The 27,613-nt window shown below is 39.2% G+C and overlaps 1 protein-coding gene across 1 annotated transcript; it reads left to right on the top strand.

Moving 5' to 3' along the window:
• Positions 1-2,370: 2,370 nt before the first annotated feature.
• Positions 2,371-24,883, top strand: LOC127579622 (leucine-rich repeat-containing protein 43-like). The gene is made up of 13 exons (XM_052032512.1): positions 2,371-2,677; positions 2,919-2,980; positions 5,972-6,241; positions 8,310-8,420; positions 8,587-8,726; positions 11,231-11,469; positions 12,810-13,000; positions 16,016-16,130; positions 16,734-16,873; positions 18,231-18,311; positions 19,058-19,309; positions 20,335-20,443; positions 24,716-24,883. Exons 1-13 carry the CDS (start codon positions 2,590-2,592, stop codon positions 24,874-24,876), a joined length of 1,959 nt encoding a protein of 652 aa, XP_051888472.1. The 5' UTR covers positions 2,371-2,589; the 3' UTR covers positions 24,877-24,883.
• Positions 24,884-27,613: the final 2,730 nt, after the last annotated feature.

Raw genomic sequence — 27,613 nt, 5'->3', positions numbered from 1 at the left:
TCTTGAATTCTCTCTTTAAATATCTCTGCCTCTCTCTCTCTTTCCTTCTTTAAAATCCTCCTTAAAACCTAAGACACCCTTTGAAAAAGCTTTTAGTCATCTGCCATAATATTTTGTAGTAAGGCTGGGTGTGTGATTTTTTTTTGATTTAGTAACACCCCTGTGAAGTGCCTTGAGATCTTTTTGTTCCATGAATGGAAGCTGTTGTTATTGCCGTTGTCTCTTCCCTCCTGGACAGAGCTACAATGGGCCATATTATAAATTGTGAAAGTAACAGAAATGTTAGCACAAACCCTTGAGGAAAGATCGGGTAAATACTCGTCACCAAGCCAAACAGAAGAGAAGTGGAGAGGGGAAAAATTTTGATACATTCTAAATCAAACGGGAGCGGTGAGAAATTTCTGGATGACTGGATGGTTACAGCCCAGCGAGAAAAAATACATTCAGGAGGAGAAAATGGTACTGTGAGGGGGCTAGGTGGCAGGGGTTTAGAGGGGTTGAGAAGATGATTGCATAAGCAATGATCTTGTCCAGCAGGTATGCGTATTCACTCACAGCCTTTGGGAACAAGTAAAAAGGCTGTAGGGAGAAAGCTCCAATGCACAACACTCAGGAATCTGTTCAAGGGGGCAGAAGAGCAGAATGGACTGTGGAAGGGATGGGGGAGTCTGTAACCGAGGGTTTGGCACCATCCATTGCAACCACAGGTGAAGGTCCCAAAGAGTGGGTTAGTGGGTTACCTACCCGATACCAAGGTAACAGATATCTTCAGATGACTGGGCAGAAGTTTGATGAGAGTGAAAATCCAGTTACAGAGGAACTGAGGTCCAGGTGAGGGAGATTTAAAGGGTTGGAGTTAAATTTAAAAAGCAGAACTTCAAGGGTATCTTCTTCTTCTTTCTTGACGTTTCCTTGGGACGGAAGCTGGATTGGTTCCACTCTGGTTTTGTGAATGGACGGGGGTGAGGGAAGGGAGAGGAATGTGCAAAATGAAACAAGTTTGAAAATAAATAGCACAGACAAGGAGAGCAAGACAGACGCAATGGGCATACAGCAGGGGTAGAAAAAATGGTCAAAAATAAAGTGAGAACAATAGCTATTGAAGAAGGAGATGAACTATTCAACTCTGTATCAGAGTTTATAATAGAATTGAGAAAATGGATGCAATGAGAGATTGCAACAAACCATTTACAGTCAGAATGACTAAAAGATAGCTGTGGATAAATCAGAACTGGGAATTAAACCAAGCAAGTTATAATATTTTAGAAAAGGAAGAAAGAAAATAACAGAAAATGAATGGTTGTACAAAATATAATGGTAAAAGAGAAAAGTTGGAAGTATCAGGAAGATAGAAACAGAATCCAGGTGGACAATAAAAGATAAGAAAGGATCAATCACTGCAATCGAGGTAGAAGTGCACAAACAAATTAGGGAAATCAGTAAAAACATAGAATAATAATCTTGGGGATATTTGGCTACCACAAAACTAATTAGCCTGAAGAATGAAATGAAGGAGATAAGGGAATGGAGTTCTTGTGATGTGGTTGTAACTCTTTTCTGCCCATTATGTTAGAAGACAACAAAGAAGACGTCATAATCGGATCTAGCGACTTCTCAGCAGTGGTGTTGGAACAGCATTGCGCGAGGAATGAGGTCACATCCTGTCTACTCTTCATACTTCCTCTACCTGCAACTGTTGCGTGAGCATCCATGTTAATTAATTTGTTACACAGTGTGAGTTACACTAAAATTAAATGCTTACAGCTTTTGGAAGTAATTTGAAGCAGGTCATTACTTAATACGCTGAAAGAGCAGGTATTATGGAGTCCAATTTCAGGGCCAGGGAGAACTTTTCGACTTGAAGGGAAAGGAGAAAAACAGAGGCCATCGATATGAGAGTCAGCGAGAAATCAAATTGGGATTTCCAAAGAATCAACTTATCCCAACGTATGGTAAAGTTATAGACTAGGCTAAGAGAGGAGAATGAGATAGATGATCATGGTGATAGAATTCACAAAGGGAAGACTGGAAGGGGCTCAATTGGAGCATAAATGCCAACATGGATTAGTTGGCCAAAATGACCCATTCTCTTGCTGTGTACGAAAAGGGCCAAAGGAACAGTCATCAATGGGATTAATGGTGGTTACTCTCCCAGAGAGCTGGCATAGACTTGATGGGTCAATACCCTCCTTTGTGCTGTAAAAATCTCTTTGGCTCCATGTGGAGCAGTAGTAGGAGATACTACTCCAAATGCACGTCGGTAACTCCTGATCTGTGCTCAGAAAATGAGACAAACTGGCAAAATTTTTTTGTCTCACTTAATTATATGATATAATTTCTGATTATGTATTTTTGTGATGATTAGTTAAATGCTAACAATTTTGCATTAACAACATTCATAGTCAGAAAATAACGTTGAAATATTGTTGAATTTTTCACAAGTAGTTTGGCAGCATGTTTTGTTATAGCTCTAAAAGGTTTCCCTCATTTTTATTGTAGCCTTTAGATAAAACTCTTCTTGTTGATGAACAAACCACCAAGTACTTGACAACAGAGCTAGGACAGGGAAAAGAACCACTGCCTCTTTAAATGTCATCCATACACGTCTATCACAGAACTGGAGTTTTTGTTGTTGCTTGGCAACTGGAACTACACCCCCTAGCAACTGCTATACCAGGTATATCAATGCACTTACTCCATTCGTAAACAACGTGTCTTACTTGAAATGGAAAAATGATACTTTAAATTAGGATTATTTTTCAAACATCTCCAAACTATATGTCTCTGAATCGACTATACTGGGGGGCACACCTGATATCAGATGAACATCACATGTATCAGCATTTAGGGAAATCAAACTACATGTCTTGTTACACTTCTTGAATGCTTTGAGATGGCTGGTGTTTCTGTGTTTGTAGCTTTCCAACAACAGATGAAGACTTTGTGCCTGAATGATTTCCCTTGTGGTACTGGGAGCTGGGTAAGGGAATTAACAGCTTTGTCTACTTAAAGGCTAAGTTAAATGATTGGTATGCTTTCACTCAGATAAACTGACAAGGAAGTAATGACTGAGTGTTTGAGAAGTTAATTTGAAATCAATTAAAACTCAGTGAAGAAATTCCTAACATTTTTTTTCTTCCTGTCCATAATTCCTTCATGTTGAAGACCTGAAATGTTAACTCCGTCTCACTTTCTGTTTTTATTTCTGCACGAATGTGTGACTGTTATTGGTAGTTTTATCCCCAAGAGTTATAAATGTGGCCTTGAATTTTTCATGCATAATTCATTCTCCTACTCAGCATTACCCTTGAAATTGTTTTATTAAAATACATGCAAAACTATTCGCAATCATGATGAACATAAAAAAAAATTGATTAATGAAATGTAGCAGTGGTGGTTTATATATGGATTTTCAGAAAGCGTTTGGTTAGATAACACAAGGGACTGAAGGCGTAGAGTTCCTTAACAATACAAAGAATTAAAAGGAATGTGTCTACAGAGACAGGGAAATTACTGGAGATCCAACTACTTTTCACAACAGACAATCAAGTATCTGAAACTATCATTAATCTCCAGCTAATCAGGAAAATTCTCCCCAAAAACCTCCAGCACCCCAGCCTTTCTCTTGTATTTTTATCCTCTCCTCTTCCCACCCTCCCAATGATGAACTTGTTCTCTGCTCATAATACAGTGCTCTCTAGAATGGGGAGACTGGAGAGTGGGTAATGGTTTACAAAACAACATTCAGCTGTTGATAATTTCTAGCAGTTACTCCTCTTATTTCAAGTGAGCCTGGTTGTAATAATACATTTAAAAGGATGATTTCATTAGATTTTGTACTAATGTGGAACTACTCAGGCAGTATCCATGGAGAGAAAAATTGAGTTAATGTTTCAAGTTGGTAGACAGGACTGGAAAATGATGCAGTTGTAATAGTTTTAAATGAGGAGAGAGGTAGGGAAAGGTGGGGAGGGGTAGAAACAACAAAGGGGAAGTCTGGCTTCAGCGGGATGGAGTGATGGTGTGAGAAAAGAAAAAATGGTAACAGCAAAAGGAAAGAAATAAAAGCAGAATCCAAAGGAAGTGTATCATTTGTTGAATTATACAATGACTGTAAAGCGTTGAAAGGTGAGCTGCTGTAATTTGAGCTGATATTGAGTTTGTTGGAGCAGGGTAGGAAGCCCTGGCCACAGAGATAAGTGCACGAATGGGACAGAGAATTAAAGTGACAAGCAAGTGAAAGCTTGTAGACTGATCCCAGGTGTACAACGATGCAATCACATGTCCATTTTTCCAGTGAGCAGCTTTTATTTCTGGTTCCTAACATCTGTGCTATTTTGTTTTGCTAATAATATTATTCCACATCAGCAATTCAATAAATTATGTTCATTAGGATTGCATAACATTCTGTGCATAGTCATTATGATGATTGTACTTGCATTTCAATGCTCAAACACAGAAAATATATTGGTCCAGAAAATGGATTGTATCTGAGTCAGAGTGCAACCCACACAGTTAATGACATTAGAGGGAAGACTGCAACTTTGGTTGGCCGGACTCATTAGAACAGAACCAGTGAGCTGTTCTTGGCCTTGGAAGCAGCCCACCTGTAACAGAGAGGCAACAAAATTATTCTGCCTGGAGTGCTAATAGTGTTCAGGAGAGTCTGGCATGGAGGCAATGGGAGGCGGTGGGTGGTAAATGGGCAGGGGTGGGGTTAGTCAGGGGGCACAGATTGTTGGCAAATGGTGGCCACGAGTGACCTTCTGGTTTTTAACCCGATCAGCCAATGAAATTAGTTTTCTAACCAGCTGGATCAAATTTTTCCATTGTTTGTTTCAGAACTACAAAGTATCCCTTTATATCTAATGAATCATTGCTGCTAAAATCACTGACTTGTGCTAAATAAATAAATAATGATGTGAATGTAGGAGGTTTGATTTGGATGTGAATGTGGGAGATATGATTAGTAAGTTTGCAGAAAACATGACAATTGGTGGTGGTGTGAATAGTGAGGAATGTTGTCTAAGGATACAGCAGGATGTAGATCAGATGGAAATTTGGGCAGATTATTGGCAGATGGAAATTAATTCCAACAAATGCAAGGTGATGCATTTTGGAAACTCAAATAGGGGCAGGAGATAAACAGTAAATAATAGGGCACTAAGGAACATTGATGAACAGAGACACATAGGGATCCAAGGCCATAGTTCCCTGAAAGTGACAACACAGATAGGCTAGTTGGAGCAGAGGAGGCTGAGGAGGGACCGAATAAAATTATATAAAATTATGAGAGGCACAGACAGGGTAGATAGTCAAAATCCTTTCTCCATTGCAGGGATTATCATAAGCAAGAGGGCATAGGTTTAAGGTGAAATGGAAGAGTCTTAAAGGGGATCTGCGGGGTAAGTGTTTTACGCGGGAATGTGTTGCCAGAGGGGGTGATAGAGTCAGATACAATTACTACATTTAAAAGGCATTTAACAGGCACTTAAATGGTCAAGGCATAGAAGGATGTGGACCGTGTGTGGGCAAATAGGATTACTGTAGATGGACAAAAAGATCATCATGGACGTGGTGGGCCATCTGACTCTATGATTCTAAACAAACAAAAAACAAGTAAAACCCTGAAAGTTGTTAACGTATTATGGTTTCATTATATAGAAATATTAGTGATTTATAATCATAAATTATTTTGCATGTTATTGCTGTGCTTGTGCTCGAAAATCATGCACTGTTTCTGGAGCAAGGCCCACTGCTGTTGTTCAGGGAACACCTCCAGAGAATTTAATCACGCTAACTATACAGATGAACTTTATTAACTTATAAAAGATAAATCTTTATGAATATTTACCAAGTTAGTTCCATGTCCTTTCAAGTGTATAACATCCTGATCATTCATTGTAACAATCACATGAAGATAAACACTGCAAGCAATTTGCTGCAGACCTTGGCCTATTTTCATATTTAGAACAGGTCCAAGTATTCCATAAAGGAGGCCAAAAGTAGCAAGTTACCAAAATATCATGGAGAGAAGGAAGAGGAACAGGATAAAGATGTAAATGAGGAAGACCAGCAGACATTGAAAGAATATCTAACTGATGAGCAGTCACCTTGGAATGGCGAGGAGCTGAGCCCAGAGAACCAGCATCTGAGGGAATTGGCAATCTCTTCACCTTCACTCGTGAATGAAAACTTCCTTTGCTCCAAGTTAAAAACCTTAAGAATTGTGAATAAACAGGTGAGCAAGTTATATTATTCAAATACCTTTGTTGGATAAGAGAATGCAATGTTTACATTTCACTTTAGTAATTTCTCCATTTCACTTTAACTTGAATATTGAAGGTAGGAAATTTGAATAATTTATTCCACAGCCCTAAACTTCTACACTTCCCTTTTAACTCTGTTTTTAAGACAGTTTAGGAACATTCCCACTTCTCTCCCATTTCCTTCCTGGGAGAGAAACTAAGGTCCTGAGACTTCTGTTCTTTCCCATTATCAGCCTCGATAGCAGCCCCAGTTGTTGCTGGCATTCTTCACTCAACAAGCACAAATGCCAAAACTTTAAGATTCAAAGTTTTTCCATAGAATTTGTTCCCGGCAGTAATTTCTCCTCCCAAGTACATCAATATTTACTTGAACATCATTCCATTGCATCATCTCTGCACTCCCGTCTAATCTATTAGAAGGCTGCATATTATTCCCAACCATAGTGGAGAAGATTGGATAATACTCCTGTCAATCAAGCCTAGTGACCAAATAGCGGTGAGTGACTGAGATTGATTTTGGACCACAGCCATAGGACCAGACAATTTTGAGGCTGTAGTATTGAAGACATACCCTACAGAGCTAGCTGCTCCTCTAGCTAAGCTGATCACATACAATTACAACACTGGCATCTACCTGACAATGTGGAAAACTACCCAGGTACCCTGTTTACAAATGCAGGGCAAATCCAGTCCAGCCCCATCAGTATACATTCAATGGTGGAAGGTGTTGTCAACATATTACCAAGCATTCTTTGATTCAGAACATAGAATTTGATTTAAGTGTATCTATTTCATTCAGATGAAATCTCTTACTGGCAGGTGGATGATCTGAAGGCTTGAACTTGAACTAACCAGAGCCAGTGCTGAACACTGAGACCAGACACAATGCAGCTTGGGCTCAGTACGGGGCAGGCCAGAGGAAGAAAGGGAATTGGAACAGTACTGTGAATTTGGCACTCAGTCATCACGTAATGAGCAGCGAGGCTGATTACAAGCAGAAAGATTAAAATTACCTCTTGTAATTTCTTTTTTGATGGTTTATTTGAGATGAAGGAAAAGCAAAGATTACATTCCAGATCAAATTCTAGCTGAAACCAAACACAATTAGATGCAGTTGGAGATGTTTTTTGAATCTGGACATCTTGTAAACTTAAAATGGAGCAATTATTATTTATATATCTTTTGAGATGGCATCAGGTTTAAGGATCATATTCATAAATCTTCCTGATCAGAGGCTGTTCCAGCATTAAGTGCCATAGGCTGAGAATTCTACTCACTCAACATATGCACTACCTGACCATGCTGAGCTTCCAAGCACTGGAGCTGCCAGTGGTACTCCTGCCCCTGGCGATGACCCTGCCCTAGCATGAACTGCCACAGGGTCTGGGTGTCCTCAGCAGCTTAAAGGGAGCAGTCACCCACTCTCAAGGAAAAGGTCCACTCTGGCTAATTTTTAAATTTAAATTTTTTTGTTAAATTTCTTAAATTTTATTTAGAGCGTGGTAACAGGCCCTTCTGGCCCAATGAGTCTGCGCTGCCCATTTTAAACCCAATTAACCTACCCATACGTCTTTGCAATGTGGGAGGAAACCGGAGCACCCGGAGGAAACCCACGCAGACATGGGAGAACGTACAGACTCCTTATAGTGACGGGAATCGAACCCCGATCGCTGGCGCTGTAGTAGCGTCGTGCTAACGGCTACACTACCGTGCCGCCCAATTCTGCCAATAGGCTGACTGATCATTTGCTCCTTCACCCCTACCTGATACCATTATCCAATACACTGACTCTACAGTGTCGTTTGTCATGGACAACCAGTTGCTGTGGTTGGGTTGTCTGCAATGTTTACATATCCTGTACATAATATGCTCGGCAAGAAGAATCAGCTGGAGCCCTCTTTGCATAAACTACCCCTGACCATGTTGGTTTTGTTGTTTCCAACAAGACTAGTTATAGCAGCAGAAGTTGCCAGACATCTCAACATAATCAGAGAATAATGAACTTTTCAACAGCCAGTCATAATTTCTTTACTTCTGTAGATCACTGAGGTTGACAAGGACTTGCTGAAATTTCAGAATCTGGAGGAACTTACATTAAGTGCGAATGGAATCACTACATTAAATTCAGCCAATCTTCCAAGAAAGCTGAAGGTAAAAGAGGATTGAGCAATCACACTGTATTAATTTTGAATATGCAACTATCTCTGCCTCTGTTGTCAACAACAATCTGATGAAAAGTCTTGTGGAAAATGGAGATCCATGTGCAGAAAGATGATAGTGCAAAATGCCATTTTTTTATTGTGTGACCTATTCACAGATTCTTGAGCTCTGCACCAATGAGATTTCCTCTTTAAAGGACCTGAGCCAGAGCCCACCTCCTGGGTTACAACACCTGGGACTGTCATACAACAAGCTTTCTCTTGACTTGGAGTACAAATACCTCTCAGATGAATTCTGGTAAATATTTTGATACTCTAATACAGTACGTTATATTGAGTATGATTGAGTGTCTACGCTATGTATTCCTCTTCTAACAAAATATAGAGTCATAGAATGGAGTCATAGAGCAATACAGCATGGAAACAGGCCCTTCAGCCCAACTCATCCATGCTGCATATAGTGCCCACCTAAGCTTGTCCCATTTGGCCCGTATCCCTCTAAACCCCTCCTATCCATGTGCTTATCCAAATGTCTTTTAAATCTTGTTAAAATATGTTACATGATTCTTAGAATCAAAGAGTCACAGCTTGGAAACAGGCCATTCGGCCCAACTTGCCCACACTGACCAGTGCACACCCTTCTGCATTAATCTCATCTCCCATCACTATATAGCCCTCTGTACCAAAGTGATTCAAATGCTAGCCTAGACACTTCTTAAATGCTGAGGGCAACCCATCTTCAACTACTCTCTCAGACAGTGCATTGCAGGTACTGACCAGTCTCTGGGTGAAGAAGGGCCACCTCATATTTTCTTTTATATTCATTCAAGGGATGTGGGCTTCGCAGACTGAGCCAGCATTTAATTGCCCATCCCGAGTTGCCCTTGTAAAACACAGGACCAGCAAGAGATCAGCCATTGCTGTAAAAACAGAAGAGCTCATTGACTAGAGCTTTAATTATTCATCACATGGCATCAAAGAGATTTCAGACACAATACTTTTTATGTGCTGGCCCCATACTTTTCAACTGTGATGGATGCTGCTTAACTAACATTACCTGAAGGTTACTGTTCCCTCTTTGGCTCCTGCATTTTAACTGGAACCATGGCGTTTTGCAGCTGATTTGTGGATTTTTGCTGTCCAAAAAACTCTGAGGAAAGTTGTTACATTCAGCACTGCATAAATTATCAACCTCCTGGAAAAGCTGCTGATTACAAGTTAACATGTTATATGTTTCTATGGATTACACATCTAGAATCACATGGTTAGTTCCCACAGGAGTAACTGTATTACGCTCACGAGCTATTGTACTTATTAACTTCCATCCGTCAGAACACCAGCTGGTTTACTTTCTAATTGAAACTAAATAGGTTGAAAGATATTTAGACAGCTTGATAGTGTTTCTTTCTAATATCCAAACATTACTATTTATGAAATATAGAAAAGCTGTCAAATATGTGATAAATTGAGAGCATGTATTTAATGATGAAATGAAATTATTCTGTGATTTATAATGTTGAGCATGCTACTGTTGTAACATCAGTGTCTACATTTTCATGGAATCAGCATATTTGGTTGGAATGAGTCATATTTAATCATGAATTAATTAATACGAACATTTGGTGTTCATGTGTTACTCCCTATTTAAAAACAAAACCTTCTAAAATCCTAAATGTTTGATAAGGATCCTCAAAGAACTATGTTATCTTCACTCTGTCTTGTCAATGGCTCCAAATTCTCTTGAAATATTTCCATTCAGTTCAAGGAAGGAATGGTGAGAGTGAAGCCAGGGTGGATGGAGTGTTGTGAAAATAAGATGAATGGTATACCTCTGATACAAAATTGCCCATTGATTGGCTGTAAAGCATTTTAGGATCTCCTGAGGTGAAAGACGGTATATAAATTGAGGGATATGGGGGAGGAAGGGGTTAGATAGTCTTAGGCGAGGTTTAAAGGTCGGCACAACATTGTGGGCTGAAGGGCCTGTATTGCACTGTACTGTTCTATGGTTCTATGATTCTATGAAATCCACCTCATGTTTCCTCCATTTTCTGCATCAGCCATTTATTTCCCTGTGAGATTGCAAGAATGTCAAATTAAGGACATGCATGCATTTTAGGAACACATTGTTCAGAACTGGATTGAAACTTTGCAAACTCATTTCATATAGGCACTGATAGACGTTACTGAAAGAAGATTTATGATCCATCAGTTTGAATCGAGTTTTCTTGGTTGTTATTCCAGGAAAATCACCAACAACCTGGGATCAACCTATTGATTTTCTTCAGTTTTCCTTGATTGGCAAGTTTTTTATGAAACGATATGTATTATTAATACCTCAACAATCCTTAGTCTCCTTTCTGAACAGATAATCAACAAACTTCTTTCAATTGCCCATAAAACAGCAACTGAGTTGGATGAGTGAAGATTAAGTTACACTCAACAACTTCCCTAAATGTGAAAATGAAAGCCTTTTGTATTAACCCCACTAGCTTATAAAACCACCATCCTGATGATGCTGTAATGGAATGATAAGTATAAAAAGGAAACTATCATAGCTAAACTATATTAGGGAATTTTATACCGCGGTATAAATTATACCGCTCTGGATATTTTGGCATAAATTTAATTGAATCCAAATGGCAAGAAATAATCTGATAACATTCAAGTTTTGGCTATCAGAATTTGTGAGGATTGTTTAATAGGCACCCTAGGGTTCACTTACAAAGAACAATTTAAATTCTGAGATTTTAGTATGATTCCATAATAGTAATTTTTACCTTTTTATCATTTGTAAAATAGGCCCAATCTAATATCGCTTGATTTGAGTTTTAATGACTTTGTGAATTTGCTGGATATTGTGGCTCATCTTACTTTGCTGCCAAAACTGAAGAACCTTATTCTCCAGGGCAATCCATTTGCCCTTCTTCCCAATTACCGGGGCTATGTAATAGATACATTAAAGAACCTTACTGCTCTGGATGATGTGTTGATATCCTCAGATGAAAGACATATTTTTATGCTTGTGTCTAAATATGAAGGTAAGTGTTTCAAGCCTACAGGCCTTTACTATCCATTAGTGTTGGGAACTTCTTTCATTTCTAAAGCTTTACCAATACTGCATTGCAGGTATTGACTTGAAGCTAATGTTTGTGCTACTTAATATTTTAGTTGACATTATTAATTGATCCACATTTAAATTTAAAATAAGCAGTTTTACAGTACATAAAATTAATTTGTTTTTTCACTGGCCTTACTTTTACCTGATTTAAATATTTAAATATTGCAAGAATCAAAAAAATCAGGAACAATAATATTGGTTGGGGTGTAGAATGGGTTTCTGACTTGAGTCTACTCTGTCAAAGTTTGTTTGTTCTTATTAGTGTGAGGCTCCTAGAGATGTTTTGCTACATTAAATGGACCCCCTACATAAATGAAAGTTTATTTCCATTGGGTGAGTTTGATTAAAATCAGATGTGCGGAGTCATCTGATGTTTGAGGTGACACAACTCAGCCATGTGCAAGGACTGGGATAGATTATTTTTATTTAAGGTGGCAATTGACACCCAACTCAAAGTTAACATCATTGGAGAATGTAAATATCAGTTGGTGAGACAGATATCTTGACAGTTCCACAATGAGGAAGTCCAATGACTGTAAATAGTTCCCTGGAGAGATTGAAAAGAAAAAGTTTACAGCGAGTAACAAGTCTATCAAATTAGTATCTGAGCATTGTTGATATCAGGCTTGGGTCACATGAACTATTGGTGTGCCCTGGTCATTAACTGCGAAGGTTATAAGAAAATGTAGAAAACTGAAACTGCTTGAGAGCATCAGGAGACATTTTCCTGTGTTAAGGCACTACATAGAAATGTATAGTGCCTATTGACATCACTTCATCAGCTAAAGAGAAAATGGTTGATAGCACAGCAAATTTACCCTGGAAGCAAAGAGTCTATTTAAAGAAAATAAATAAAATTGAATAAAAATGAAGAAATTGCTTCAAAAAGAAAGTGAGTGGAGAATGTTAATGTTAAATGAAGACCATGAAATCAATTTTAGTCACTTACAGCCGTATGGCTCCCAAGATTGATTAACATCTTCCTCTGCCATGCAGCTATAAGCTACTGCAATGCATCAATGTTCAATCTGCATTTGAAAAAGAAAGAGTAGTCTCATCAGGGCAATGTTGGGTCAAATCCTAAATCAAAATATTAATCTACCATTTCCTTCAGACATCAATATTTCCGTCATTTTATTTTAGCAAAATATTAAATGTTCATTTAATGTTCTGTTTATATTTGTCTATTTAATAGCAAAGTGAGTCAAGTCTTCATCTATTTGGTTTCTCCCTTTTTCTCCCATGTATGTCATTCTCTAGAATTTAATGCTAATGTCGCTCGGATAAAATTAAGTATTGGAAATGTAACAGGCATTCCCAACCCCATTGATCCTCTGGAGGAGTTACCAGAATTTCCAGTTGTCAAGAGGAATTACTTTGTAACATATGACTTTCTCGAAGATTCAAAAGATTTTGAGGTGATAAATAAAGAGACCACAGGAAATAAAAAAGTGAGTTGCAGTCAACTCTTTCTGAAGAATAAAGTTGCTCTTTCAATTTTCATTTTTCATTAGAACATTACAGCATAGGAACAGGCCCTTCGGACCATGAAGTCTATGCCAAACACAATGCCAAATTAAACTAGTTCTCTTCTGCCTGCACATGATTCATATCTGTCTATTCCCTGCACATTCACGTGTCTATCTAAAAGCCTCTTAAACACCCCTTTCTTATCTGCTTCCACAAGTCCAGGAACCTACCACTCGCTGTGTAAAAATAAACTTGCTCTGCACATCTCCTTTAAACTTTCTCCCTCTCAACTTACATAAATGTTCTCTAGTATTTGACGTTTCTACCCTGGGAAAAAGATTCTGACTCTCTACCCTATCTATGCCTCTCATAATCTTATATATTTCTATCAGGTCTCCCCTCAGCCTCCAAAACTCCAGAGAAAACAACCCAAGTTTGACCAACCTCTGCTTATGGCCCATGCCCTCTAATCCAGGCAGCATCCTGGTAAACCTCTTCTGTACCCTTTCTAAAGTGTCCACATCCTTTCTGCTGGTGGGGGGGGGGGGGGGGGGGTGGGGGGGGTGGGGTGGTGACCAGAATTATACACAATACTCCAAGTGTGGCCTAACCAAAATTTTCTATAGCTGCAAAATGACTTCCTGACTCTTATACTCAATGCCCTGGCCAATGAAGGCAAGCATGCTATACGTCTTCTTTACCACCCTACCTACTTGTGTGGCCACTTTCAGGGAGCTATGGACTTGGACCCAAGATGCCTCTGTACAGCAATGCTGTTGAGGGTCCTGTCACTTACTGTATTCTTTCCCCTTACATTTGACCTCCCATAGTGCGACACCTCACACTTGCAACACCCCATACCTGCCATTTCTCCTCCCATATCTGTAACTGATCCATATCCTGCTGTATCCTTACAGCCTTCTTCACTGTCCACAATCTTTGTGTCACCTGCAAACCTACAAACCCAGCGATCTACATTTTCATCCAAGTCATTAGCATTCATTGGTGAAATTTTACAAAAGCTGCCTCTGAAGAACAGTTTGGTTATCATCCATCTTCTGGATGGTATAATAAATGTGGGTGTAATGCTGTTGTATGAAACAGTGATAACAAAGATTTATATTGAATACACTGTAGAAAGAACTGTTCCACTGTAACTGTGGTCCAGTTTAGGATAGTTCTTTGACAAGGGTTAGGGGAACAACTGACTGTGTACATAGTTCAGTGAATGAGGACATCCTGTCAAATCACAAATAGAAACAACCAACCTGCAATTGATTAATGCCTTTCACAATTTTAGAACACCTCAAAATACCTCAGAGCTAAGTATATGCTTCTGGGTTCCAGGCCATAAATTGTGGCTATTTGTGGCAGCTATTTTGTGTAAATCTATGTTGTGTAGATAAATTGAACATTTGCAATGAAAGATTATTATTTTTTGCACATTGGCTACCTTAAGGACGGAAATGGGTAAAGTCACATTTACACCCAAGAACATTAGAGAAATGTTTGCTTAAGGCACAAGGTAAATGATGGAAGTGTGCTGAGTTGAGCCCATTTCCTTTCCATCAGACAGTAGCAGTGAAGCAAGGAAAACGCATCTTCCAGAGTGGTGAAATCGTCCTCTTAACTGCTCCCACACCCCCAATCAATTCTTCTTTTTGTCTGCTTTCCTATGGTCATCTGAAGGTAGTGATTCATACAAAGGTCTGGATCTACAAACAACTGTAACCCTCTCCCATCAATCTGAACCTGGAAGTTGAATACTGTCAGGGTAGATGGTATGAGAGTGATAGATGTTGTTAACCAAATATATTAAACTATATTGAGAAAATCCAAGTCAGGCAGAGATCAGCCATAATCACATTGAACAGTAAACTGTACCCTCCAAGTCCTTGACTTCTACCATCAAGAAAGACAGGATCAGCAGATGTGGGGAAACACTACCCCAGCAAGTTCTTCTCCAATGTGCATGTCATCCTGACTTGGAAATGTATCCTGCATCCCCGCTTTGTCACCGAGTCCATATCCTGAACTCCCCATGAACGGTGGCTCTACCTTCCCCAAAAAGACTGCAGTGGTTCAGGAAGGCAGCAGCTCCCACCATCTCGTCAAGGGCAGTTAGAATGGGCATTTAATGCAGGCCTGACCAGTGATGCCAGATTCTGAATAATTAATGAGATAAATGATAGCCTATCTCTTCCTATGTTCCTTCATCATTTATTTTACAATTATCTTACTCTGTAAAGAGTTTAGCTTCCACCAGTAATTAGAATTTCATTTCAGCAAGAGCAAGAGGTACAGCAGACAGATTAATAGGAAAGAGCTTTCATTTGTAAGGAGTCTCATCACATCCACCTAAAACCTCAAAGGCATCCCTAATCAATGGATCCACTTTGTATACTGCAGACAGTCACACTCGACTGCATGACCAAAATATCAATGTTAATGAATAGGTAAACTATTTTAATGGTCCTGTTTGGAGGAGGAATAGTGCTGGATCCCAGGAAATTGCCCAGTTTTTCTTCAAATTGTGCCCTGAATATTTTCACCTTCATCTGAAGGGACCTTGGTTTGATAACTCAGCTATAATAAAATGGCCAAGTAATTCTTGAATGCCTGGTTCAAATGGTGGTGGGCCTGCTGGTCCAGAATGGATTATCATATAAGGCCCAAGGTGTTGTGCACTGTACATAATCAGCCTTATACAGCTGATGTACTGAAATGCCTTCCCTGTGCACATTTTGTCATTGTGAAGCGAACAGAACAAGATGGATATGTCATGGGTTTGGTTCACAGGTGGGTGTGTGTTTGCAGTGGAGAGAGGCTCAGCAAGACAGTGATAGATCAAGGTGCAGTATAGTCAGGGGATGTCATTCAAACAATATTGTGCAAGTGACTGTAACAGTTTGTAACTGTCCTTTAAATTAAGCCTTAATGGCCAGTCTCTTCCTTTTTTTATATTTAACAATCACTTTTACTTTTTCCCTTTAAAGCAAAATGAAAACTCCTCCAGTGAAATGCCAAGTGAGACTGGCACAACCTCCACACCAGCATCTCCTGACCCTGTCGCCAACTCTCCACAAATAGAACAGGAGCAAGCTCACAGTGGTAAAATGAATTCAGTCAAATTACTATGTATAAACTCTTAAAACATGTAAGGGAGGTACTCAGTCATCCTATTTAGCTCTGTCTTCCCTGAGGTGATTTATGGTTCACTCTTTGAAAAGCCAGAAGAGTTCTGCACCGTCGTTGGTATAATGGAAACATTGCTGCCTTTTTCTCCTGTAAGGCCTACTAAACTCAATGGTATAAACATCTGAGGTGCTTGAAGCTGCCCATTGAAATATCCACATTGACAAATGTGTTGATGTTGGTAAAGTCTGTGGAAGCTAAATTAAATAAGTGATCCAGCAAAGGCCAGGTTTATGTTCAACTGAACCAGTGCCTTAAGCAACACAGGGAAGTTGTGTAAGACAACAAAACACTTTACCGTTAGATCCATTATTGTTTTTTTCATTTAACAGGACTGCCATTATCTCACATGTCAAATTAAGCACCATGAAGCTTGTGAAAATCAGGAATGATCAAGAAATGCCACGAGACAAAAGGGCTGTAAAATCATGCGGGCCTATGTAATATAAGTTTGTGAGGAAAAGCAAAGTAATCGACCCATTAAAATTAAAGAGTTTTTAATCTGATTTTGCCCTTCAGTATTTACTCACAAGATACCTCAAAAACCATGGGCAGATCCTATTGTGTATAACTACACCAAGGAGTTCAATGTGACAAAGCTGTATGCACTGAAGAAATTGCTACAAAATGGTCTGACAATAAAAGTCATTGAAGAAAAGGTAAACTCTGTTTCTGGTTATTGGTTGCTATTGCTGTTATGCTCACTCTTATGATTACTTCTTGAACACAGTTTCACATTTTATTTCAATTTCTGCACATGTAATCAAAGGCTGAAACTCTTTGTGACGTTCCCTGCCAAATGAATTTGGCAGGGATATTATGAATCTCTTAAGGTACGTTCAAAACTTACAGGCTGAGATCTGTTGGCTATTTCCTGACAGTACCGTTCTTCTGGACTCAGTGTAGAATTAGATGGGGATCTTCTCTCAGGTCCTGCACCAAGTTATACCTGACACAGAATCAATGAGAACATTGATTTCAATGGAGGTTGCAGGCTTGCATGGAGAAAAGAGAAATATTTTAAATTTATACTTCGGGTGTGTTAAAAGTTGTTGATTATATGTATTGCTTTTTAAAATTAAATTTATTTTAAAATGTTATTTATTTCATTTTTCACAGTTTCTAAATGTTCCTGAGCATCAGAGACATTCAGAAACATTGATAATTCTTGACAGCTTTCAGAGCTGGCAAAGCAAGGGATGGGACTTAGTGGTGTAACAAACAGTCTACTGGAGGAACTCAGCGGGTCGAGCAGCCTCTGTGGGGGGAAAGGAATTGTCCTTTGTGGAGAAGAAAAGGAATTATGACTTTCCCTCCCAACTGAATTTGGCATAGATGTTATGAATCTCTTAAGGTACATTACAAACAAGGAATTGTCCTTTCCTTGTGGGATGAAAGGACTTTGTGGTGTGTCAGAGGTTTCCAGATGGTTTTGTGCAGGAAGCTTGTTTAAAGCTGGGCTTTGGACTGCCTGTTGTCACTCAGGACCTCTTCATTCAGCTCCAGAAACAAGTGCATAACCAAGGTCAGTCTTTCAGATTCAGATATGGTACACTTCAGAGAGAGGCAAATGCACTTATGACATACAGATTCCGGAGGAAGAAAATCAGATATTGAGCATTGAATAGGGGAGAATGGGGAGAATGCTCATGGCAAGTATAACTTAAAGTTTCTTTTCTTTAATGGGGCCACGGGACATTCTCCAGATCAGACACTACCTAAACTTATACAAGATACTTCTGCACATTGTTAAAATCTGAGCAGTAATTGAAATAACATTTAAATAAAAACAGAAAATGCTGGAAAACTCAGCAAGTCAGACTGTTGAGGATAAATGACTGGGAATCCAGGTATAACTCACTCCTTCAATATATGCTCCGGCATCTCTACAGGTTGAAGACCTTTCATCAGAACTGACTTATTGAGTGTTCTCAGCATTTTCTATTTTTATTTCAGATTTCCAACATCCATAGTTTATTGATTTCCATTGAATGAGAAACCTCTTTTTTTCTGTAGGTCCTTTCATGGCCAGTTAAAACATTGGAAACTTCAGAAGCCCCCACAAAAGAGAAAGGGAAAGGACAAGAATCTGCAAAGGTGGTAACCAACGACAAACATACTCCACAGAGTAAATCAGAGGGCCCCCTGAGACCTGTTACAGATCTCATTCTTCTACTAGATGAGGTCTAAGGAACCAAAACTGAAGGAAATAGCTCAGTCTGGGATTAAATACCAAAAAAGAAAGATTTGCATCTGCAGAGCACTTCTCATTGTTTCAGGTCACCCTAAAGAAATCTACCATTAAAAATATTCTTTTGAAATGTAATCTCTGTTGTCCTATAGGAAATAGGTCTGCCAGAGCAGACAGAGCAAACTTACACAAATGGCAATGTGGTATGGATCAGGTCATCCACTTTTGTAATGTTGACTGAAGGATAAATGACCCGGACTCCAGATGTAACTCACTCCCGGCTTCCCTTCAATGTATGCTCTGGCATCTTTCTATCCACTTGAGAGAGAAGATATGGCTTCAGTTTAACATCTCACCCCAAATATGAAAGATAAAGGTTCCCTATTACCCTATTTTATAAGATTTTTCTTCAATTATAAATCCCATGAATGTGGAGGAACTACTGTACTCTAATACACTAAACATGGGGATCAATATTTCAGGTTGGGTGAAGACCCTTGGATCTCAGCTGTGGGCAGACTGGTATCAACGTTCATGTCCAGATACCATTCTAAAGTGGCCAATCATCAAATAAGTATAAAAATGTCTGTTGTTTATTGGTGTTTTCAAATGTTGATCTGAGCTAAATGTGTATCTGTTGAGGAGCAATTAGGGAGGTAAAGCCAGCGCCAAGGATCAGAAGGGCAAAGCCAGCGGCAAGGATCAGAAGGGCAAAGCCAGCGGCAAGGATGTAAAGAAACAACCTACTGTATTTCAAAGTGACACACCCATTGAGAGAATACTGGGGACATGCCATGTCAATCTGCACTCCATTCTAGCAGGAAATAATTTGTTTGAGATGGTTTGTGATTTAGGAATTCCTGAAAATGAACCAAAACCAAAACCACCAACTCCCGATGATAAGGTAATGTACAAATACCACAACTCAAATTAGAGTTAACTGGCTTACTTATCTTATAACCATGTTTAAACCCATGAAAAGGCAGAGGTAGGATTTTCATAAATAAATGTGCTTAATAGCTGCTGTTTAGATGATTAAAGCAGTTTGATTAAGCATGCGTAATGGTCTGTACATTTTAGGGAATCATTACGAGACATAGTACATTGTCCTATCTGCTTTATTGCAGATACTGGAAATACAGCGCATAGTAGCGTAATGGTAGATGCAAAACATTAAGATTAATTCCAAAGTTTGAAGTATAGTGAGCATAATATTTCCACTATACCTAATCAGCATGACACATTATCCTGGAGCCTGTGGAGCAAAAGGCTAGATTTCATATTTTGGAGTAAAGGATCAGCAAAGGACTTTGAGATCCAGTGTGATCCTCTTCCTTCACCTGGGACCATTAGCTATACACTATGCATTCCTAATGGGATTTCTTTCACCAAGATGGAACTTACCATATATTCTAGGAACTTGTAGCTGATTTTCAATACCGTACCTACCTGAAAATATCATTGAGCCACTTTTAGCACTGAGGTGAAAAGAAAGAGTGGGAGAATGTTTGTGTGTGTGTGTGTGTGTGTGTGTGTGTGTGTGTGTGTGTGTGAGAGAGAGAGAGAGCCAGAGAATGATTGTGTGTGAGAGAGAGCTAGAGAATGTGAGAGAAAGAGAGAAAAACGGTGAAAGAAAGAGAGAATGTATGTGTGTGTGTGTGTGTGTGTGTGTGTGTGTGTGTGTGTGAGAGAGAGAGAGAGAGAGAGAGAGAGAACGAGAGAGAGGTTGCATCCTTCCAATTAGTTATCAATCCATATCTCAAAGTCACCTCATTCAATTTGCTTTATTTAAAGGTGTATGAGAAGGTCATTGTTCACGTTGTCCTGAATTAGTTTTAACAATATGTTATTGACATTGATCCTGCAAAAAAACAGAACAATAAAATGGCTTAAATTTTGGTTTTACAAAGCTGTATTATTCCTTTTCAGGAGTCCAAAAAAGGAAAAAGTGCAAAGAAAAAAGATGACAGGAGTTCAAAAGCTGAAAAAGGCAATGAGGCAAAGCCCAAAAGTAAATTAAAAGACAAACTGGACAACAGTAAGTACAATAGTGATATTCTGGTACACTGAAGTTTCTTAACCCTGTTGTTTTATATAATACTGATGGTATTATTTCCATGGAAAATGATTGCTATTCAATAAGTTGGCAGTAATCACATTGAATAAATAATCGAAATTGCTGCTGTGAAAATGCACATTAATCACAATGAACATTTGCTCTTTGGATCTGCTGCAGCATTTTGCACTTAACTTTAAAAAAGATACAAAATGAATAAAGTGATTCACAGGACAGGGAAGGGAAGTCTGCTGAATGTTACAACACTTCAAAACTAGAGACTGACATCACAAATCAGCAACGTAAATCCCAAAGTGTTTCTTCCCAAATGGAAGTTGAAAAAGATGTTAATAATGATCAAAAGTCACTGAAAAGAAGACTTTAAAAAAACTAGTAAAATCATTCGTCATGAACGTTGGAGATTACATGTCATTGAAAGTCTGATGCACCAAATGATACACGTTAGTGTGTGGGAGAGATTAAATCTGTCTTTAGTAAAGGAAGCATCAAGCTGCACATTTTCTGTTTGATTCAGTTTAGGAATTTGAGAATGAGAACCATGGGTAGGCCATTCAACCCTGAATGCCAGTTTTGCCTTTCACTGGATTGCTTTTGGTCATTTACATCAGTGTCATATTCCTGCACTAATCCTACATACCTTTATTCCCTTAATATCTAAAAATCTATTGATCTCTGTCCTAAATGTACTCAGCGACTGAACTACAAACACCCTCTTGGGTAGAGAGTTCTGAAAATTCACCACACTCAATCCTGAATGGCAAACTTCTTACTTTGAGATAGCGAGCCCTGGTCCTGTACATCCCATCGAGAGGAAGCATCATCCCTGTGTCTATCCTATCAATCCACATAAGAATTTTATATATTTCAATGAGATCACCTGTTATTGTTCTAAATTCAAGAGTGTATAAGGCCAGTAATCAAAATGCAAAAAACTGCAAGTGCTGGAAATCTGAAATATCAACACAACATCCTGAAGGTATTCAGCAGGTCAGGCCACTGAGACCAACTGAGTATCTCCAGCACTTTCTGTTTGTATTTCAGCATTTAGGCCCATTCTGATAATCTTTCTTATAGGACCCTTATCCCATGAATCAGCCTGGAGAATCTTCATGATATCCCCTCTATTGCAAGTACATTCTTCCTTAAACTGAAAACCACAGAAAGGCAAAACTGTGTGCAGAAGATCTGAAATGGAAACATAAAATGGTGGAAATTCTCAGCAGATCTGGCAACATCTGTGAAGAAAGAAATAGAATTCAGTTTCAGACAGATTCTGGTCAGTACTTTATGCTAGTGAAGGGGGACTAGTCTTTGCCCTTGGAATCAGGAACATGAGTTGTCCTAAAGCTACACTCAGAAAGGCTGAAAGGCTGCCTAGTGATCATTTTCTGAAGGGCCTGAACAATGGAAACTTCAAGTTTGGAAAATTACCCTCGAGCAGGGCTACACCAGAGACAGTTTCAACAAAAGGTACAACTCCACTTCATGGTATAAAATCTCTTATATTATGTAAAACCACCAGGGAAGGATTTGGGGAGGAAAGAATAAACAAATACTGTCCTTGCTTTATATGAAAATCTCACATTGAAATATAAAGCAAAATAAAATGCAGAATATTATATAAATCTTATACCTGTTTCTTGAAATCTTTGGTAAATATTATTTCTGTGAAACCTGCCTCTTTCAGTATCAATGGAACAAGTTGTATCTTTTCCTCATGTCGACCACATGTTATGCAGCGTAAGTACATTTGCTGGACCTCGGTGAGGGGGTGAGCTGTCAGCTGTACCACAGAGAGCATCAGAAACCAGTCTCTAATCAACAGTCACTTTGGAAGTTCCCGAGTATTTTGAAATAAGATTTTCATTTTCTCGGCCTAGAAATTGGATTGCATTGTGCCTACTTTACATATAAACCAGGATTTTAAGCATCCAGTATGGGTCACAAATCAATTAATGTACAATGCAGAAAGAAGCCATTCTTCCTATCCAGCACATTGAAAGAGCTACCCAATTAGACCCACTGCTCTGTTCCTTCCCTACACCCTCTTCACGTGGTGCATTTCAGATCATTAGAACTCGCTGCACAAAACACTTTCATCTCATCTGGCCTCTGGTTCTTTTGTCAATTACCTTAAATCCATGCCTCTAGTTGCCAACAGCATAGCAGTTTCTCCATACTTGCTCAACCAAAACCCAGCATGATTTTTAATATCCTTACTAAATTTACACTTAACCTTCCCTGCTTTATGGGGTGACAATCTCAGCTGGTCTAGTCTCTCTACATAACTAAATCCTCCCGCCCCCCCCACCCCTCTTCATTCATGGTACCATTCTGGTTAATACCTCTTGTCTCCTCCTTCAGGTTATGAAATCCTTCCTAAGGTGACATGCACAAGATACAAAATAATGCAAAACTGTGGCTTAAATAGTGATCTGTAAAGGTTTAACATAATTTTTATGCACTTCATGCCTCTTATTTATAAATTAAAGGATCCAGTACGTTTTCTTTAGCAGATTATCCTGTCATCTTCAAGGACTGATGTATGCAAACCCCAGATGTTTCTGGTCCTGCACCCACCTTAAACTTGTACCGTTTGACTGGCAAAAAAACAAGGGGTGTTTATTACAAAGAGATTGGTAAGCACGGATCTCACAGGAATAACCAGTAACTCCTACTTAGCAATATTATGCTCTATTACGCAATGCAAAAATGTTGGGCAAATTTGAAAAGTTAATCTATTACAAAAGGAAGGATAAATCATTAATTTGTTAGAAGTTAAAATGTAATGTGTTAAAATTTTCCAGCAAACTCAGTAATCCCCAGTGTCACAGAGCAGGCTCTTTTCCACCACATGCCCACAGCAGAGGCACTTTCCATAAACAAACAGGGTTCACATTATACAGAAAACTGTATCCTCATGTGTGTCAGAGTGGGATAACAAGCACTATCTTAACCATTGAATCTTCCACTGCAAATCAGTCGGATTGAGTGGGACATAATTCCAGGAAAGGAAACATCTACTGCAAGGAGTACAGATGAGCTGATGGCACTAGTAGACATGTGAAATATGACAGCTGTTATAGGAGTGGAATATGACTAGAAGTTTAATGGTTCCAGTTATTGGGCCTTCACATGAGATAAAGGAGGACATAGAAAAGGAGTGGGGGGTTGCCAATATTTCCATCTGAAATAGGAGGCCATTGCAGCCCATCAATTCATGCCAGCTCACAGAGCAATCCAATCCCCCACCCCTTCCCAAATTTTCCAGCTCCACTCCCCAGATTCTACCCCTTATCCTCAGTGGAAGCATTTTGTAGTGAGCAGTTAACCTACCAACCTGCACTTGTTTGGGATGTGGGGAGAAACCAGTGCACCCAGGGGAAACAGCTGGAGGAGCTCAGCGGGTCGAGCAGCATCTGTGGGGAGAAGGGAACTGTCGACATCTTGACTTGAAATCCTGCATCAGGATCCAGGAGAAACCATGCACTCACAGGGAGAATGTGCAAACTCCACACTGACAGCACCAGAGGCCAGGATTGAACCCGGCTGTCTGGAGCTGTGAGGCAGCAGCTCTTTCAGCTGCCACTAATGGTTAAGGAACGAATCAAAACCATGAGAAGGGATGATATGTTAGAAGGATCAAGAAATAAGGCTTTATGATTTCAACTACAGAACAAATAAACAACAATCATACTCTTGGAGGTGAACCAAGGTCTCCACCAGTACGAGAGAGATTGATGATAAAATTTACAGTCAAGTTTCTGATGAAAGCCTCAGGGCAATAATAGCTGAGTATTTCAATAACCCTAACATTAACTGGGAGATAGTGTAAATGGTGTAAAGAGCACAGAGTTCCTAAAATGCTTTCAGGACAACATGGTTAGTCAACTTGTAGCAATCTCAACATGTGGAAAGGCAATCCAGATTTAGCTTTAGGGGATGAAACTGGACAGATGGAAGGAATATCAGTGAGGCACCATTTTGATGCTAGTGAACATAATTTAGTTATGCTAGGGCTACAAACCTTGCTGAAAGGTGAGATTAGATTGGATAGCTCTTTTGTGACCATCACAGACACAATGGCTGAATGGTGCTTCTGTGCTGTACATTTTCTGATTTCACTGACTTCTTAATGATTGTCCGCCTGTAGCAATCATGAATTGTACAATCAGGCAAGACTATAGTTTCTAAATGCAGGATGATCAGATTGTGTCTCCCATCTTTTTCCAGAGAAAGGGAAAGAACAAAATGACTCAGAGCTTTTGGAAGAAGTCGTGCCAAAGCATCTCTTTGTTGAGGTTAAGCTACATTTTCAGCGATGGTTCTCCACAGCAGATGCATGGAAAGAAATAAACAGTAATGAATCTGCAGTCATTTTGCTCAAATTGTAACTCTGCAATTCAGTAATAAAAGTAATGATCATTACTTTAAGACTGCCTTTTGCATTTCATAATTCTTTTGAGACCATGGGTTATTTAATAAGATTCAGTTGCTTTAACATTTGTGTGTGGAAATTTTCATCAGTTTTATGTGGTCTCCAGTTCAAAGGAATCATTGAAGGTCCTGGCAATGGTCTAATCTTGGGCGCACAAATCACCTGAATTTGAGTGCCCAAGATTAGGTAGTCTTGGGCACTAGACAAGTCAATAGGATAGTCAATATCCTCTTGAATAGTCAATATTTCCATTCAGTGTGCAGTTTTTTGCCTTGGCCCAAGGCTCTTTGAAATCAGGCAAACAAATATTATTTATGCTTGCAGTGAACCCATAATCATAAAAAATAATTTAAAGTTATACAAATGCCACTTTCAACTCTTTGATCTGATTCTTGCATCTACATTCACTGGGATTAATGATGAGAGTTGAATGTGTTTACAGGACACTTTCTTGGCCAAAATGGTGCCTGTGCAACATGTTACCATTTGCTAAATTGACATACCAGACCCTAAGTCTATCCATTTCCACCAAATGCATCTGTCTCTGGTTGCTGTGGATTCAAGATGTGTTTTTTTTTATTCATTATGTTCTGCAGCAGACTTCAATGTTCTAGGTCCAGTAGGATGATCCAGAGAAGTAAAAGCATGGTTCTGCAAATGTGCTGCTGTTGCACAGCTAACATAAAGAATGAGCTGAATCTTGCTGCTCATTAGTTTCCTTGGAGGACTGCCAGCTCATTATGGTGCAAGTATTTCCAACCCCTTGGCAATGCAAAAGTCAGAAATAAGAGGGAAGTCATTTGCCAAGGCACCTTTCTCCCACCTTACCATCAGTGTCACCTACTGGAGTGGAGTCCAGACATACATATCAATCACTGATCATGTCATCTTTCATTTTACATAAATCCAAGGACTTTATAGATATTTAGATTTATTACTTAGTGATGATGCTGCTGGAAAAAGATTATCAAAAATCAACCAATTGAATATAAGATTGAAATATGTGATAGTTAATTAGTTGGTTGGTATTTCAGAGGCCCAGGTTAATGAGCCAGAGCACATGAATTCAAATTTCACCAGACAGTTTAAAAAATTGAATTCAGTTTTAAATCTGCAGTTAAGAGGTTGTCGTAATGGCTGACTGGTGCATTTGGTCTCAGGAACAATCAGGGGTCCTGATCCATACACGTGTTTAGTGTTATAGAGTCATACGGCATGGAAAAAGACCTTCGGTCCACCAAGTCTGCACCAATCGTCAAGCACTCATTTACACCAATCTTTCACTAATTCCATTTTCTTCTCCCCACATTCCCTTCAACTGCCCCAGATTCTTCTGCTCACCTAGATACTGGGGGCAATTTACAGTGGCCAGTTAATCTTCCAACCCCACTTCTGTGTGATGTGGGAGGAAACTGGAGCATTCAGATAAAACCCACACAGTCACAGGGACAACATACAAAATCCACACAGAAGGCAGTGGAGCTGTTAGACACCATACTACTAGCTGCACAGTATTCACACCCCAACATGGGGGCTGAAGTGTAATCAAGATTTCCTTCAGCCACTTGCTCAGAGCAACTCATACTTTGTAACAGCTGCTGGCCCCAATTGTGTAATCCACACCCTGAGAATGAATTATTTTTAAAACTGGGCTGATCAGAAGTTTAAGAATAAATTGTTGTTACTAAGGCTCAGTTTTTAAAGTGGAAACAGATTCTGGTTAAGTTGAGAAAGTTTACAGCAGACAGATGACTCAAACCCCCAAAACTTAAATATCAACATGCCCTAAAGGGAAAATAATCTTTACATATTTAGAATCAAAAGAAAGAAATATTTGTTGAAGGAAGTGGCAATTGTTGCACAGTTATCTGCAGCTATAATGCTTTGTATAATGTTAGGAGCTGGCCGGGTGCTCTTACATCCTAGAGATTTATTCTTTGCATTTACAAAGTTTGCTTTACACTTGACTTTCTTCCCAGCATTTCATACACAAATCCCCTCAGCCCTACCCCTACAATCCCAGCAGTTCCCTCTACACCAAGCTCAACCTTGCAAAAGGGGGAAAAGTTTCACGCATTATGAAAGTCTTCATGATATATTCCACTTCTGCAGCTTCCTGGATAAATCCTTTCTGCTTCCTCCATGCACAAGCAGCCACAAATTATTAACTGACTGCATACAACTGTGAGCACTTCCCTCTCTGAGCTGCTCACTTGCTTTGTTCCAGCAGCTAAGCCTGAACTTTGCTGGTGAAACACAAACCCTAAGAATTCCTGCAACTGTCACAGGGGCATTTTAAGGTTAGCCACCAACTCCACAGAGTGTCCAGGCATCAAAACAATTGTCTAAATACTGCAAGTGTCTAAACTGTTCTTATGTGACTTGCTGTAGAGAGTTTCCTCCAGAGTACCAGAATTTCAGTCATGTCAACAACCACAGCTTAAGGAGGCAAGCCTTATCTTTTTTCCCTGCCATGTAATGAGGAAATGAATACTATAAAATTAAAGCATCATGTCAAACTAAGATTATTCATTAAATTGTGTATTTACTCACAAAAATCATTATCTATGTTTGCATTCTGTTTAATATTCAGTGGGAATTTCACTTTCTATTTATAAAACCATTCTTCACTGATGCAGATAGTGGCACAAATGTTGACAACTCCTTTTGCCCTGGGGATATTGGTCCTGTTC

The sequence above is a fragment of the Pristis pectinata genome, chromosome 17, assembly GCF_009764475.1.
Source record: "Pristis pectinata isolate sPriPec2 chromosome 17, sPriPec2.1.pri, whole genome shotgun sequence".
Lineage (NCBI taxonomy): Eukaryota > Metazoa > Chordata > Chondrichthyes > Rhinopristiformes > Pristidae > Pristis > Pristis pectinata.
This window is presented reverse-complemented; position numbering and strand designations above follow the sequence as displayed.

Bases quoted from the DNA above. Each gene is read 5' to 3' on its own strand.
- LOC127579622 (XM_052032512.1), top strand. From the start codon at position 2,590: ATGTCATCCATACACGTCTATCACAGAACTGGAGTTTTTGTTGTTGCT. The intron at 2,678-2,918 runs GTATATCAATGC...CTGTGTTTGTAG, and splicing joins CCTAGCAACTGCTATACCAG to CTTTCCAACAACAGATGAAG. The intron at 8,421-8,586 runs GTAAAAGAGGAT...ACCTATTCACAG, and splicing joins ATCTTCCAAGAAAGCTGAAG to ATTCTTGAGCTCTGCACCAA.